The sequence below is a fragment of the Anopheles merus genome, chromosome 3L, assembly GCF_017562075.2.
Source record: "Anopheles merus strain MAF chromosome 3L, AmerM5.1, whole genome shotgun sequence".
NCBI lineage: Eukaryota > Metazoa > Arthropoda > Insecta > Diptera > Culicidae > Anopheles > Anopheles merus.
Genome location: NC_054085.1, coordinates 10,674,704 through 10,688,898, shown reverse-complemented (window position 1 = coordinate 10,688,898; position 14,195 = coordinate 10,674,704). Strand labels below are relative to the sequence as shown.

The window sequence follows — 14,195 nt, the reverse complement described above, 5'->3', positions numbered from 1 at the left end:
GTGTTTTTCTCTCGTTTGATAAGAGAAAAGGACGAAAAGAAAAGAAAGAACATAGTCCAGTGGTTTATGGTTTTGAATATGAACCGTTGAATCACATTACTTTAAACTCTCTTTATTTTCATCAATGCCTTAACGCGTGTGGGGGAGAACTTTTTCACTTTTAGGTGAGAGTAGTGTGTTTGTGTTGTGGGCCCTAGCGAAACAATAGATACATCTTGCGTACAATTTACGCGCCCTTTGGGGGGGGGGGGGGGGGGGTGTCGCCGTGCAGCATATTGAACGGTGTTGGGCACGTTTGATCGATAGTGTCCAACGTGTAATTAAAACATGAACAAATTCTTCTAAATTCAATCTACTAAGAGGGATGTGTGTGTGTTAAATGAAGTTGCAACTGTTGCACACATGCAAAACGCATGCATAACGCTTCATATTAAACGCGTTTTAACGGAGTAAATTGCGGGAGCGGTCAAGGAAATAGTGTCCAGATTTGGCAACAAAAAAAAAAAAAAAACAAAGGCTTTATGTTGGAACTTGGGGAACTCACCATGCTGCTGCCCATTTGCTGTCCCTAGATAGTACTACTTCACTCTTTCTCTCTAGCCTGCAGATCTATATATTATGGCCACCTATCTCGTACCGTGATTCCGACCCTTAATATCGTGGCGTTTTGCTCATCTCTTTCATCCATCTTTCCCCGCTTTTGTTTTGGTTACAACTTTTACACATCTTAGCACTTTTTACATACTTCTCAATCTAACTTCTTGTTTCTATGGGGGGAGTTTTGTAGACGCTATTTTGTGTCAACACCCGTGTCTTATATGTATAAATCCGAATTTCCTTTCCCAGAACCCAGAACCTCTCACACGCTTTGCACATTCGCACTAATGAATCTCTATCACTCCTTATTACCAATAAAAAAAAAAGAAACTGACTATTTGTGTGAGTGTGCTAATGGGTGTTTAAGGGGGCGCGTAGTTGCGGTAGTTTGGAAATGGGAAAGATTGCTGCTCAGGGGCCGCCTAACTATGTATTATACAATTTACCCGCTGCTTTATTTGCTACTACGGAAAACATGTTGTCCAACATATCAATCTCAAGCGAAGCAACGCTCTTAAGGAAAGAAAGGTAATACGGTAGTAGTAACCCTAGCAATAGTAGTAATAACTAATAACACGAACAGTATTACACACACAGAAAGGAAAACACAGGACAATATATATAGTTGGTTTGAAGTAACACAAACGCATTCGTTCGCAATTGAAAAATGCAGTACAAAGAATGCGAAGTTAATGCATATGTTTTTTTGTCATTTTTTCGTCGTTAAGCCCGGATTACAGGTTCCAATGAAATTGAACGTGAAATTTTGGAGTTTTCTGCTACACGTTTTCTTTTTCTATTTTGGAGTAACAACGTCCTACGTGGACATGCCCGCCGGCCTGTCTATATACACAGCCTTTCGAGACTTAAATCGAAGAAGCCGGATAATCAATCAACCTTACTACGGAGGGATGGTTTATTCTAGGCTTGGACCTATGTGACGGGCTCGTTATTGAGTCGTTCGAGTTGACAACTGTACCACGGGACCGCCTCTGCTATACTCCGTTACGTATTAATCATATGGCTTATCGTACACCAACCGAAAGGATATTCAATTCCCCAACTATTTGGACCATAAAACATATTGAATTAATAAATTAAATGAATTTTCTTGTGATTTTCCTGCTTTGTTTACGGACTCACAATTACGGTCAGTGGGGAATCACAAGGAAATGCATTTAATTTATTAGTTTACACTGTAAATAGTTGAACAATTGAATATTCTTTCTTTTGGCGTACGATAAACCATATTTTGATAAACATTTAATGAAATATAGCACACAAAAACCCAAAATTTCAAGTTCACTTTCACGCAAGGTTTAAAAACGCCACCTTAAGATGTTGGTCGTAAAGTTTGAATGCTTTCGATACGTGGAATTGTGCAGAGCAAAGCTCTTCTCCCAGTGTCTATAGGGGGTAAAAATAGTCAAATGGTCCATTGTCGTTTGGTGGAAATGTTTGTCTCATCCGCCAAAGTGGCGGAGGTATTTTTAAACTAAACTAATTTAAACAACTTTTAATTGATTAATTTAAAAAAAAAAACAAACAATGGAATATCTTGCCGCGGATATAATAATGCAATTTTCGCCCTATCCGTTAAAGTAATTTTAATATGACTGTTTGTTTGTTTAATTGTTTTGTATGTTTTGTTCTCACTGGCTTTAGTGTGTTTGTGTGTTTTTTACTTTTATAGTATCGTCAGTCTAGCGTTGTTTTTTGTTTTGTTTTGCAGACATAATACTAGCATATTTTCTTTGTTTCCTTTTCTTTTGTTCATTTCTTAGCCCCGCAACCGCCTTACAGTGTTTTAATTAGGTTCGTTTTGTCGTTTTGTTTGCCTCTCTTTGACGCGTTTTTTGTTGTTTTATTGCTATTTGAATTGTGTTGTACCGTTATCACTTGTTTTGTTCTATTCTCTTTTTTTTTCGGTGCTCGTTTGCTGTTTTTATTTTCCTTCTGGTGTAGAACAAAGCAATACGAGACACGCGCAAAGATGTTTGAATTGTGTATGGAGTGTTTCTTTTTATGTATTTGCAAATGCATGTAACTTTCTTCTATTTTATCATGTTTGAGTTTGGGTCTAACAGTAATAACGCACGCACACACACACACGCACATACACACTTGCATGTACGTGCACAGCTTACGCGGGGGACAACTTTAACAGCAGTATTGTGTGAGTGTGTGTGTTTGTTTTGTTTTATCAAATGTACAATCTGAATCTTGTGAGAAGCTTGTTCGCATTGTGGGGGCTCGACAGGAGTTTTGCAATTCCGGCGTAACCACAAGAAAATGCTAGTTTTATAGAGGGATCTGTGTAAATAGTTTCCCCGCGTTTTAGCAGTAGCTTAGTTTCCTGTTGGATAGTTAATCATTTCAGTACATCTCTATTCACCTTCCATTGAGTCTGCTCTCTAGTCTCGGAACTTGATTCTCCAAACGTTCTTGCAGCAACCGAAATTGTGAAAAGAGATGAAACGGATCATACGATATATAAAAATATACTCTCTTTCTCTCTTTGCTATACACTGTACTCTGTGTGTGTGTGTGGTTTACGGCTTCTTGTGTAGAATGCATTTGTAGTGTTGTGGCTGAGTGTGGAGGTAAGTGTATGCGACCCTTTTTCGAAACAAACCTAAGCAACTGCTTCTGGCTATTGCTTTCCTTCCGTTCCATTCGAATGTCGCCTGTGTATTTTGCTGCGTGTGAGCAAGTAGTATGAGTAGCTCGTTACAAATAACCCAATATATGCATATATTATCAGTGTGAATTATATTCAACCTCTGTCCGCTGCCTTGCCTGCCTAAGGCAATGTCAATTGGATAGTAGTAGTAGGTGTAGTAGTAGCAGAACTAGTAGTACGTGTTAATAAAAGAGGGAAGAAAACGATACCATATTTTGGCTGCGCTTGAAACCACTGATCGACAGGGTGGCAGACCTGCACTTATCCGCATATCACTGTACAAGCATAATCGTGACCCTCGTTTCTCAACTAACGTCTGCATTATGCATTCGTTTAATGTCAAATGTAAGGGAACTCAGATGCGTACTACTAAATAAAATTAATACTTTTTTGGGCTACTCTCTGCATGTCCCTTTTCCCCAAACTGTTCCGTCATGTGACTGTGTGTTCGTCTGCCGTCATTTGTCGTACATTGTCACCTCAAAATTTTGCGCCTTGAACCATGAACGTCAGCGACAAACCACTCGTGGGGTTTGCTGTTCTGCGCGGAAACCAAAGTGGAGCGTGGAGCGTAACCAATTTTCTTCTCCCTAAAAGTATGGCCTTACTTCCAACGCTTCTTTTCTAAAAAGAAAACAAACTAACCACTGCACAGTGATGCGAATTTGCAACGCAACGCAAACACACGCAAAACAACGTAAATATCGCCACCACCGGGCGCCCATTATCTAGTAGCTTGCTTCGTGGCCAGCCAATATGTACAGATCGTGGCCGACATCGCTCGTCCCTTCGCCGCCGCTGTCCGCACGGATGGTGCGGCTTTGCAGCATTACCACTTTGCTGCAAAATGAAGTAGGGGGAAAAGAAATGATTTAATATTAAACGGTTTAACAGAGAAGATGCTGACGCGCTACATACTTGTCACTGCCGATAAGCTCGTAGATGCGGCTCGTATCGGTAATTTCCTGCGTAATCTCACCATTCCTTAGCGAGCGACCCTGCATACCGTACTTGTGAAACGCTAATACACTATCAGTTAAACAGACTGTATTGTGTTGGGAAAGAAAGTGCGAGAAAAAAAAGTTAATATCAATCCACACATCTTTTAAGCCGTCGTCCATCAATTACGTAACGATGATCGGAGGGGAGAGGGTTATGATTTGTTACATGGGGGGTGAGGGGTAGTTGAACTTTTGTAACGATAAATAAAATGTTTTATTTTTTTTTTCGAATGAGTAATAAACGATGATTTTTCTTCTTGACTTAACAATCGTCGCGGTTGTGCCGGCTTAAAAAGGATTTCGTTACTTCTTATGTACTTCATTGCTAGGGTCCGGTTTATACGCAGATACAACCCGTGAAGGAATTTGGTTACCACTGACGGACGGACGGACAAACTTAACAAAGAATCGTCATAGTAACGTTGCATTCCGTAACTGCGACGACCGCAGTGGCGCACGCATTAGATTGTAAAGGCACGCATTTGATGATAAGAATCCTACAATTTTTGGCTGATTCCCAGAATATTTTGGATCAATTGTATTGATATCCATTCGGACAATACCAATAAATTATGGGAACGAACCAAAAATCTATGGGATACGATGAATAAATCGTGAAATGAGCCAAAAAAAACATAGGAACCGACCAATAAATCGTGGGAAACCCTGTAATACGCTTCTGATTAGTGTTGGGTTTCATGAATCTTTCGTTGAGATTCATTCATATGGATGTTCAGTGATCAGTGCTTTGAATCACGAGTCGCATCTTCAAAGAATCACGAATCTTCAAATATTCATGAATCTCTAAATATTCATGAATATCTAAATATTCATAAATCTATAAGCTTCATAAGTCCATTAAAATTCATACATCACCATGGATTCATGTATCTTTAGAAATGTATGATTTCCAAAATATTGAATTGGTCCAATCGTACTTAAAACTTGCCCGTTGTGGGTTCAGGCCATGGACCGTCTCCCCGTAGCAAAACAAACTATCAGGCTGCGTGGTACTTTCCAAGAAGTTTCGATAGCCTGTATAGGCTAGCATGACCACGTAGGTTATTACGCCAAGAAGAAGAATAATAAAAAGCTTTTCATTAATCTTTATAATTAATTTTTGAGGGGAGGTCTCTTTCAACGATACAATTTGTTACACTAGAGGAAGGGAGGGGGACTGGGGTCTAAAATTTGCAATTCTTGCATTACGTAATTGATGGATGATACCTTATCGGATAATACAAAAGCTTACCTATACTTTCGATTACAAAACTAAATTCCACGCGCGATATGAGCTTGCGGCTCTGCTTTGGGAAACCCTGAATGTCGACGATTTGTACGAACCGATCGTAACACACCAGTATCGCATCCTTTTCAATCTGTAACGAGTTGTTGCAGTACAAATGCCTTTTCAAATTGCGTTCCCAGTAACAGTCAACACCTTCCTTACCTGATGCACTTTTATTGGTCGAAGTGTATCGCGCCGATTGATAACCGTTGCCATACCGTCCATTTCCTCCACCGTCGTGTTAAACCAGGTGGGAGCTATAAAAAACGGAAAGAAACGTTGAGGCATGAAAGCATCGATAATCATTGGTGCCTCTTCTTGCTACTATGCCACTTACTGCTATTGGTATTGATCAAATCCAGCTTGAGCGTATCGTTCGGCCCTTTCCGCACGTTCACACACACGATCGGGTACTCGAGCTCGGGTGTGATGATCATTTCGAACACGTTCGAATTTGCACCGTAATACTGGATGTTGCCGGATGGCCACTCGCACTGCTTCAGCAGCATGAACTTGTTCAACGGATCGTACCTACAAGGAGGGAGACAATTCAGTACAGAGATTACAGCAGATTTTGTTTAAAATTTTCCCTACCATTGCATCAGGAAGATCCCGGTCGCCATCGAACCGCACAGGTACTTGTATCCGTTGTACGGATTGCGCGTCACGCAGCACTGCATGCAGCCCTTCGTGTCCGGGACCTTCGTCGTGAGGGCGAACTTGCGCGGCACCAGCTTCTCCGGTATCTTCTTCATGTGCATCGAGAAGCGGTGCGTCTGCTTGGAATGTAGTGCCAGCAGATCGTGCCGGTACAGCTGCGCCGTCTTGCCGGACAGCGACATCAGGATGTCCTTAATTACGTACAGCCAGACGGTGCGGCGCGGGTACAGCTGCTCGATCGCGGCATCGTGCAGCTCGTTCAGGTTGAGGTTGAAGATGCCCTCCTCCGCACCGATCAGCAGATGCTGGTCGCGCGTCTCCGGATGGATCCAGGACGCGGTGCAGTTGATGTGCAGCGGACAGTCGTTAAACACCTTCGAGAAGCAGGCGCCCATGTGCACCTTCGGCGTTGGTGGCAGTCCGTTCGATACGGGGCGAGGTGGCGTGTGGCGCCGGCTGCGATGACTGCGCTTCGGCGGAATGGGCGGTGTATTGTTGAGCAGGTCCGGTTGCGATTCGGATGCTGGAATGAGTGGGGAAAAGGCAACAAATGCCGAATTTAGTATGACTGCAAAGTAGTGATGGGAAAAATTAAGATTTTGTCGGAATCGATTCCGGCTAGCTCCGAAGTTATCTGGAATCGATTCTGAAATTGGTTCTGGAATTGGTGCCGGAATCGGCTCCGGAATTGGTTCCGGAATCGGCTCCGGAATTGATTCTGAACACGGAATAGGAATCGGGTAGCTCTCACCACCATTGCAAAGGCATGAATGCAACACCTTGCCTTACCTCCTTCACTGTTACCATCTCCATCGCTTAAACTACGCTGCCTGGAAGACTTGTCGATTCCCTTGAACAGTTCGTTCAGCTGATCCATCGAGTGTCGCTTGCTACCGCCTTCATGCTCTTGCGAATCACCCATCGTCGTTGCTCCATTTTGCTAAAACAAAAGCATAAAAATGTTTAAAAATCCTTCCCACACATCCATTCTCCCCTAACGGGAGCCTACCGCATTCAGCTGCTCCAGTTTCGCGGTCAGCTGATCCATCGCATCATAGCTGAGCGTCGAATCGTCCCGCCCATTATTGTCATACTCGGACGCTGTCGCCAAACTGGCCGTAATGTAGCTGCTGTTTGACGCAATCAGACTGTCCTCGTCGTCCAGCAAATTATGGTGGTGGTGGTGGTGATGATGATTGGTGGACCCAGTCCCACCACCACCGGACCCATTGCCGGTACGATGCTGCTGATGCTGCTGTTGCCCGTTGCTGCCAGAGCTTAGATCATCGTTCGCACACGCCAGCAGTGAGTTATCGTGCAAGGGTAGTGTACGCCTTTTGTGGGGTGTATGGTAAATTGTTGACAGGTTGAAAGATAATTTTAAAGAAAGGGGAATATTATTCGGTTGCCATATTTTAACCTACAAAACGGGGAATTCCTTTGCATCCTAAGGCAACAAATTACGATTGTTTAATTTTCAACATAAAATGCCAAAAAGGGTTTGAATAGAGTGGTATGTGTATTCTAAAACATGGATGACCACACCGTTCGAATAACAAGGGGAGAAAATGCACGCTTTGCAACATACATGAAGAGTTTGGAAAATACAAAAAGAAAAAGGAAAGTAAATTTCGAAACAAAACACACCAACTAAAAAGCAAATTGCCCTGAAAGCTATACGTTTTTTTTAGCAAAGCATCACCGATTAGTAGTAGAGAGCGCTGCAGCGCTAGTTACACCGTCAGATACATGATTAACTATTGATTAAACTATTTTTTTTAAAATAAGTTTTAGTTTGATAAGCGCATAAGCTACCGTTTTGTTAAGGCAGAACTCTCCGCATTTGAGTCCCACAAAGTGTGTTAGCAAATCGATTACTTTTGGAAGGATTAGCTTTCACCAACATACGAGAAGCTACATCAAAAACTTGCAGGAATTCGGTACAATGTGAGAACATGCCATGGTGGGTTTCGGTTGTTTTGGGGATCAGTTTAGTGTGTGTGTGTGTGTGTTGGGAAATCTGTCGGCACTTTGTGGCCCATTCGTGAGAGTGTGTTTGGTTTCATTTGCACACAACAAGATGCTATCTGAAGGTTTTTTTTTATGGTGGGATATACGAAACACGATGCCTTACATTCTAGGTGTCCGTGAACGGGTGGTGTACATGAGGCTTATGAGGATGGAAAAAACAGTGGAACAGAGACTGTGTGAAGCTGAATTCTTACATGAGTGTTTGTGTGCTTGTGGTGTGTATGTGTTTTGGAAGACCAGAAGCAAGATTTAAGCGCGCACGAACGTAAGCGTACCGCGTGACGATAAAACATACAAATTAAGGAATTATAAAAATACGCAAGATTGTAATTTCGTTTTTCCCAGTAAAAATACAAAATAAAATCTAGGCACACACACACGGGACCATTTTCCACTGAAGTATGTTGAAGCAAAATGCATGAAAACGCTAAAAATGAATGCTTGGGATGGCTTGGGGCATTGCTCTTAATGAAGTAAATACAACGTGGATATTGAATAAATATTGTGAAATATATGCAAAGTACAATATGGAATGGCATTACTTTCGAAAGGAATTGTATGAAACAAAGGGCGTTGCCTTGCTAGGAGCGAGCACGAGATGTTTATGTGTGTGTGTGTGTTTGTGGGAATGAAACAAATGGAACAATGTGGCGATGTGGTTGCGTCTGTTACCTTATCTTCAACTCCTCGTCTATATAATGCAATAGACTCCTAGAAAAAAGAAAAAACACAAGACAGATATGGCACCAGTTGTTTGTTTGTGGAATAGAATAGTTTAAATAGAGAAAACCGAACGGTTATAGAAGAGCGTGTGAGGGAGCGTGATATTTAGATCTTTAGAAGTGATTGAGCACGTGGACAATCTTTCTTTAGAAAAAAAACATACACACACGTGGAAGGACTGTGTGAAGGCCGTTTTCACATGGTACGACGGGGCAAGAGGTAACGTAAATTGCGGTACAACCGTAAGCTAAATAATACGCGAAAAAGCATTGATGATTACAACACACCGTTTGATGCTAGAGAGCAATAGAAAAGCTTTTCGTTGAGCGCAGTTTACGATGCAACAAAACGAACTGTTTAAACCTACTGTACTGCAACCGGAAACCGGAACGGGGGAACGTGGTACTGTGTCACATAGAACGAAGTTTAGACGCAGACACAAAACACACACAAAAACTGGCCACAAATTAATGGTTTTTGGGAATTCGTTATTCGTGAGCTGGCGTGAATGTGGGTTACTTTAAAATCCATTTTTGGGGTTTGAGTTAGAGGCTAAACGGAACGATGTTACACCGACGGGTAAACGAAAAGGGTCAGTTTTGTGTTTCGAGAACCGTACGTGTGTCAGTATGTGAGTCGATGTGTGTGTTTGCGCTGTCCTATGGGCAATGTTTTGGTGGCCGCGTGAATAGTTAACATCCTATTGCATATGTGTGTGTATGTGGTGGTCTTGTGGGTCTGTAGTAGTATGGTGGTGCTGTATTAGACTGGCATTAACAACGAAAAAAAAAGTAATGAAACGTAGCTTTTGCAGCGCATTCCGCAGGTAAGAGGAGTTAGGTTTTTCCTTTGCTTTTCGTTCGTGTTTTTTTTTTGGGGTTTTGTTTGTTTTAAGTTGAAATACTATCTGCCTTGCATTTCAGCATAAAAGAAACTGAAGGAGCGTGACACGTAGGTTGGCACGAAGCGGGCAATAAATACCATTACTACTACAAAACGGTAAGCGGACACAGTTGAGGGGAAATTATATTGGATTACACGCAGTGCGGTTGCTCCAACATCGCGCTTCTAACTAACAGGCATCGCTTATTGAGAAAGCCCCTTCAGTTATGTCCGCGCATCCCTACGAAATGCAGAGTGGAACGTACGTGCACGATCCGACGATACTTACATATCACTCGGTAGTGTTTCTGGACTAGATGAACGCTCATTTTCCAATGGTTCTAAAAAATAAAGGAAGGAAACAGTGTTATGCAACTAAGAATGACACTTTTGCAGCACAAAATAGGCACTTACTACAATGATAAACAGAATTGGAGGAATGCATTCGACTCGTAATTCTCTGTGGTCCATTTGCGATGGCCTAAAATGACGGAGAAAAGGTTTCCCATTAGTTCATTGTCCCACGGCAAGCTACTTCGATCCCCCGCCCCCTTTGGCGATCAATATTTACTCCTTCCTCCTCCGACTCCTGGTAGTAGTAGCTCGCGTGCGGGCTGTGATACTTCTGCAGCAGCTCCTGCGGCAACCGGATCGACATGTCCGACTGGAAGAAGGCGTGCTGCAGCAACCGCTCCGCCGTCGGTCGCTTTTTCGGGTTCTTCGTGAGGGCCACCTTGAGAAAGGAGTGAAAGTTGGTGCTCCAACGGTCCTTTTCCTTCAGCGTCGGTGGCTTGAAGCCACTCTTCGACATCAGGAAGAGTGCCCGCATCGGGTGCAGATCGAACATCGGGGGCTGCAGTTCGGCCAGTTCTAGAAAGTGAGTTTGAAGTTTTGTTAGAAATGGTTTGGGGAGGGGGGGGGGGAGTTTTTTATATGGTTTCTTCTCTCTTACCGATTGCAGTGATACCGCAGGCCCAGATATCGCACAGATGATTGTAACCACCTTTCCGTTCGACCGCCGCTACTTCCGGCGCCATCCAATAGGGTGTACCTGTTGCGGGAAGGACAAATAAATGCATTAAAATGGCGCAACGGCATTTAAGGGGAAATTAATATATATAATTAAAATAAAAATACATTTTCTTTAAATTTCAAACAATTCTCAAATGATCGTCGTTAAAAAATCATTCCATTTAGCGTAATCAGTTGATACATGGGGGGACATATTCCGCAGTAGCAAGGCTTCTAGCTTGCTCCCCCTCCGTTCAATGGCGAGAGGGTGCGCTTACGAATCGTTATCTTATCATGCGCCGCAGCAGCAAAGCAAAACAAAAGGCATCTGCTATATTTGCCTAGTCCATGCTAATTCTGTGTATCGCTAATGCGGTACCAAAGCCTCCCATACAGTACATTAGCCGTCCTGAGTGGCGTACTGGCGCACTTAATATAAGTATAGATTTAAAATACATTAAAATAATATCAAACTGACCACGTTTTGGGAACAATTCCCCGTTTTGTTTCTTCTGTCACTCTCTATGCCCTGCCCCGATCTGGTCCGCCAAAGCACATCGCTTTACCCTCCATACAGCTGACGAGGAGGGTAAATGAGTGTGTCAATTCGATTAAAAATCGTTTCAACACCTCTCTTGCTCGTTTGCTCACGCTCAGACGTGACGCACACACACACGCGATCCGTCCATCGTGCTAGAGATCGCATCACATCCGTCACGCCTCGCGTATCACCTTTTTGCCTTGAGCGAGCCCAATGGTTACCGTGTCAGCCAAAATAAAGTGACGAATGCATTTATGGGTGGCATCAGGCAATACAAAATGGGACATTTGTTGCTAGCAAAAAGATCCTAATAACTATGCCGAAAAAAGGATTTAAAGGATAGAAAATTGGTCGGTTGAAAGTGTAGCTAGAATAATGTTCTTTACACTCCCACTATTACTCGTTTTACAGTCCCTGTTAATTGATAAATGAGCTTGCTATCAAGTGGCCATTACCGTAACACATCCTCCATTGGCGGAAGACACATCGGAGCAGCCACACAACGGCAATGGCGGTTCCGGAAATGAAATGAACATAAATAGAGCCACATAACGATAATTAAAACCCGCCCTCAAGCGAATGGGGCAGGATTAGTTTTCCGTACAAGCTCAACAAACGCCCGACCGGAATTCGGCAAGAGCCCTAGTTAGGGCAGGCTGCAAACCAATATCCCGGTCGTGTGTGTTTGGTTGTGTGTTATCCAAGCAGGCTCATAGGCCATGGTCAGCTGCGTGCGAAAACGCAATGCAACCCGTAGCAACCCCGTGGTGTACAAAAGCAACAACAAAAAAAACCCCTCACGCAAAGACCTACAATCGCAGCGAAAGTGAAAAGTGTACTTGTGCGAAACGACGACTCCCCACAAGCACCGGGGGGTACGGGGGGGGGGGGGGCGGGGGGGGGGGTGTTTCGATCGATTGCACCACTTTCGATCTCTCGATCAGCGAAACGGAACAGCGCTTGTTCGTCGGATTACCGGAGAGTTCCGGGCTCTTACCGATGAAGCTTCGCCGCTTGTTGATGGTGGCCGTGATCTGGGCGCTCACGCCAAAGTCGGCCAGCTTCACGTCGCCCCGCTCGGTCAGCAGTATGTTGGCGCCCTTGATGTCCCGGTGGATCTTGCCCATCGAGTGCAGGTAGGAGAGGCCGCGCAGCGTCTCCCGGCACATGTACGCGATCTGCAGCTCCGTTAGCGGCCCCGTCACCTGGTAGATGTCCTGCAGGCTGCCCCCGCCACAGTACTCCATGCAGATCCAGAGCTTGTCGTGGCGCATGTACGAGCCATAGTAGGAGATGATGTTCGAGTGGCGGCAGTCGCGCATCATCAATATTTCCTGCTGGATGATCTGGATGTCATCGCCCGGCTCGAGCTTGATGACTTTGATTGCCGCGAGCTCATTCGACTGCAGCTTCTTGGCCTGCAAAAAAGGGAGAGAGAGGGAGAGAGAGGGAGTGAAAACGTTTTGAGGTGAGAGCGTGTTGGTGGATCTAGTAGGCAGGCAGGCAGGTCGGCCCGCGCGCGCCTTTGTAAACGATGGAATGCAATTAGAATAGACCGAACGAAGCGGACTGGACACAGACAGAGAAGGAAGATAGTGAGAGAGAGTGAGAGTGAGAGGGAGTGCGCAAGCGACGTAGATTAAGCCGGGAGGGGTCCCGGGAATAATTAAAGCACTTGCGCGCTCGGGAATTGTGCACCGGGTGGTATGTGTACACGCAGAGACGTGATCTAAAATTATCAACAAGGAAATCGAGAACGCAACGCGTTCTGCTCGGTGGTACGCATTCCTGGCGTTCTGCTTGGAATGCTGCCTGCTTGCAAGAGTTATTGGCCCTGGCCGTGCGTGTGCTTCACGTACCTTGTACACATCGCCGTACGTCCCGGAGCCGATCTTGTGGATCAGCTCGTACTCGTCCTCCGGATTGCGGCGGGAGATGGCCGAACTCAGCATGGGGGTTTGGTGCGACATTCTGCCAGCATTTTCCACCTGGCCTGCTCCGTAGCGGATACCGGATGCGTACGCGTAACCGAACACTTTTGCGCTTTCTTCTCCACAACCACACACACGCACACTCAAGCACACACACACACACACAGGCGACACGGTAACACACCCTTCCCTGCTGATGCCCACTTGATTCCCTTTTGGCACCACCGCTCGCGGGACGGGATGGAGGATGTGAGATTGAAGACAATTCACACTACGGAAGCACACACACACACACACACCAACGCACAGACGGAACCACAAACAACGCAGTACGACGACTCGCGAAAGGATGTACTCGGTCACTCCGCTGGTCCAGCTGGTTTTGTGGACACTGGTGGCAAACACACACACACACACTGCTCGACCTGTAACAATGAGCAACAATGCCGTACAGCAGCTGTGCGAAAGCGACGAATCAATGCGAACGGGATGTTCCTTTTTCCAAAAATTTGCGATGTTTTCTTTTCCCGTTCTTTTCGTTTCTGTGTGCGTGCGATTCCTTATCTGGCCCACCCCAACTAGCTGTGGCTGGCACTGCTGGGGGTCCGGATGCGTCTGGGGCGTGCACACGGATGAACGAGCTGGGCTGACCGTGTCGGGCACAGGCCGAGGAAACAATAGGCACGACACTCGCCCCACACACAGACACGTACGGATCGGTAGGACTTGGGACAACAATCTATTTTTTTCCTTTCTCTCGCTCTGTCCGCTCGCTCCGTTCAGTTCCGTTTCTGGGCCTAACAATAAAACGTCTGTGTTTTGACAGGTAAAGTAGCTAGGTGCGTAG

General features: G+C 44.7%; 1 protein-coding gene across 2 annotated transcripts; it reads right to left on the bottom strand.

Annotated features, from left to right (window-relative positions):
• Positions 1-91: 91 nt before the first annotated feature.
• LOC121600628 (mitogen-activated protein kinase kinase kinase kinase 5) lies at positions 92-14,178 on the bottom strand. 2 transcript variants are annotated; one of them, XM_041929400.1, is made up of 15 exons: positions 13,277-14,178; positions 12,415-12,835; positions 10,818-10,916; positions 10,437-10,735; positions 10,280-10,346; positions 10,155-10,206; positions 8,933-8,971; positions 7,239-7,563; positions 7,019-7,169; positions 6,164-6,752; positions 5,907-6,100; positions 5,732-5,826; positions 5,534-5,660; positions 4,199-4,325; positions 92-4,120 (listed from the first exon to the last, which is right to left on the bottom strand). In XM_041929400.1, exons 1-15 carry the CDS (start codon positions 13,385-13,387, stop codon positions 4,009-4,011), a joined length of 2,808 nt encoding a protein of 935 aa, XP_041785334.1. In that variant the 5' UTR covers positions 13,388-14,178; the 3' UTR covers positions 92-4,008. The 2 variants fall into 2 exon arrangements, with proteins under 2 accessions (XP_041785334.1, XP_041785335.1); XM_041929401.1 differs by lacking the exon at positions 8,933-8,971.
• Between the last annotated feature and the right edge of the window lie 17 nt (positions 14,179-14,195).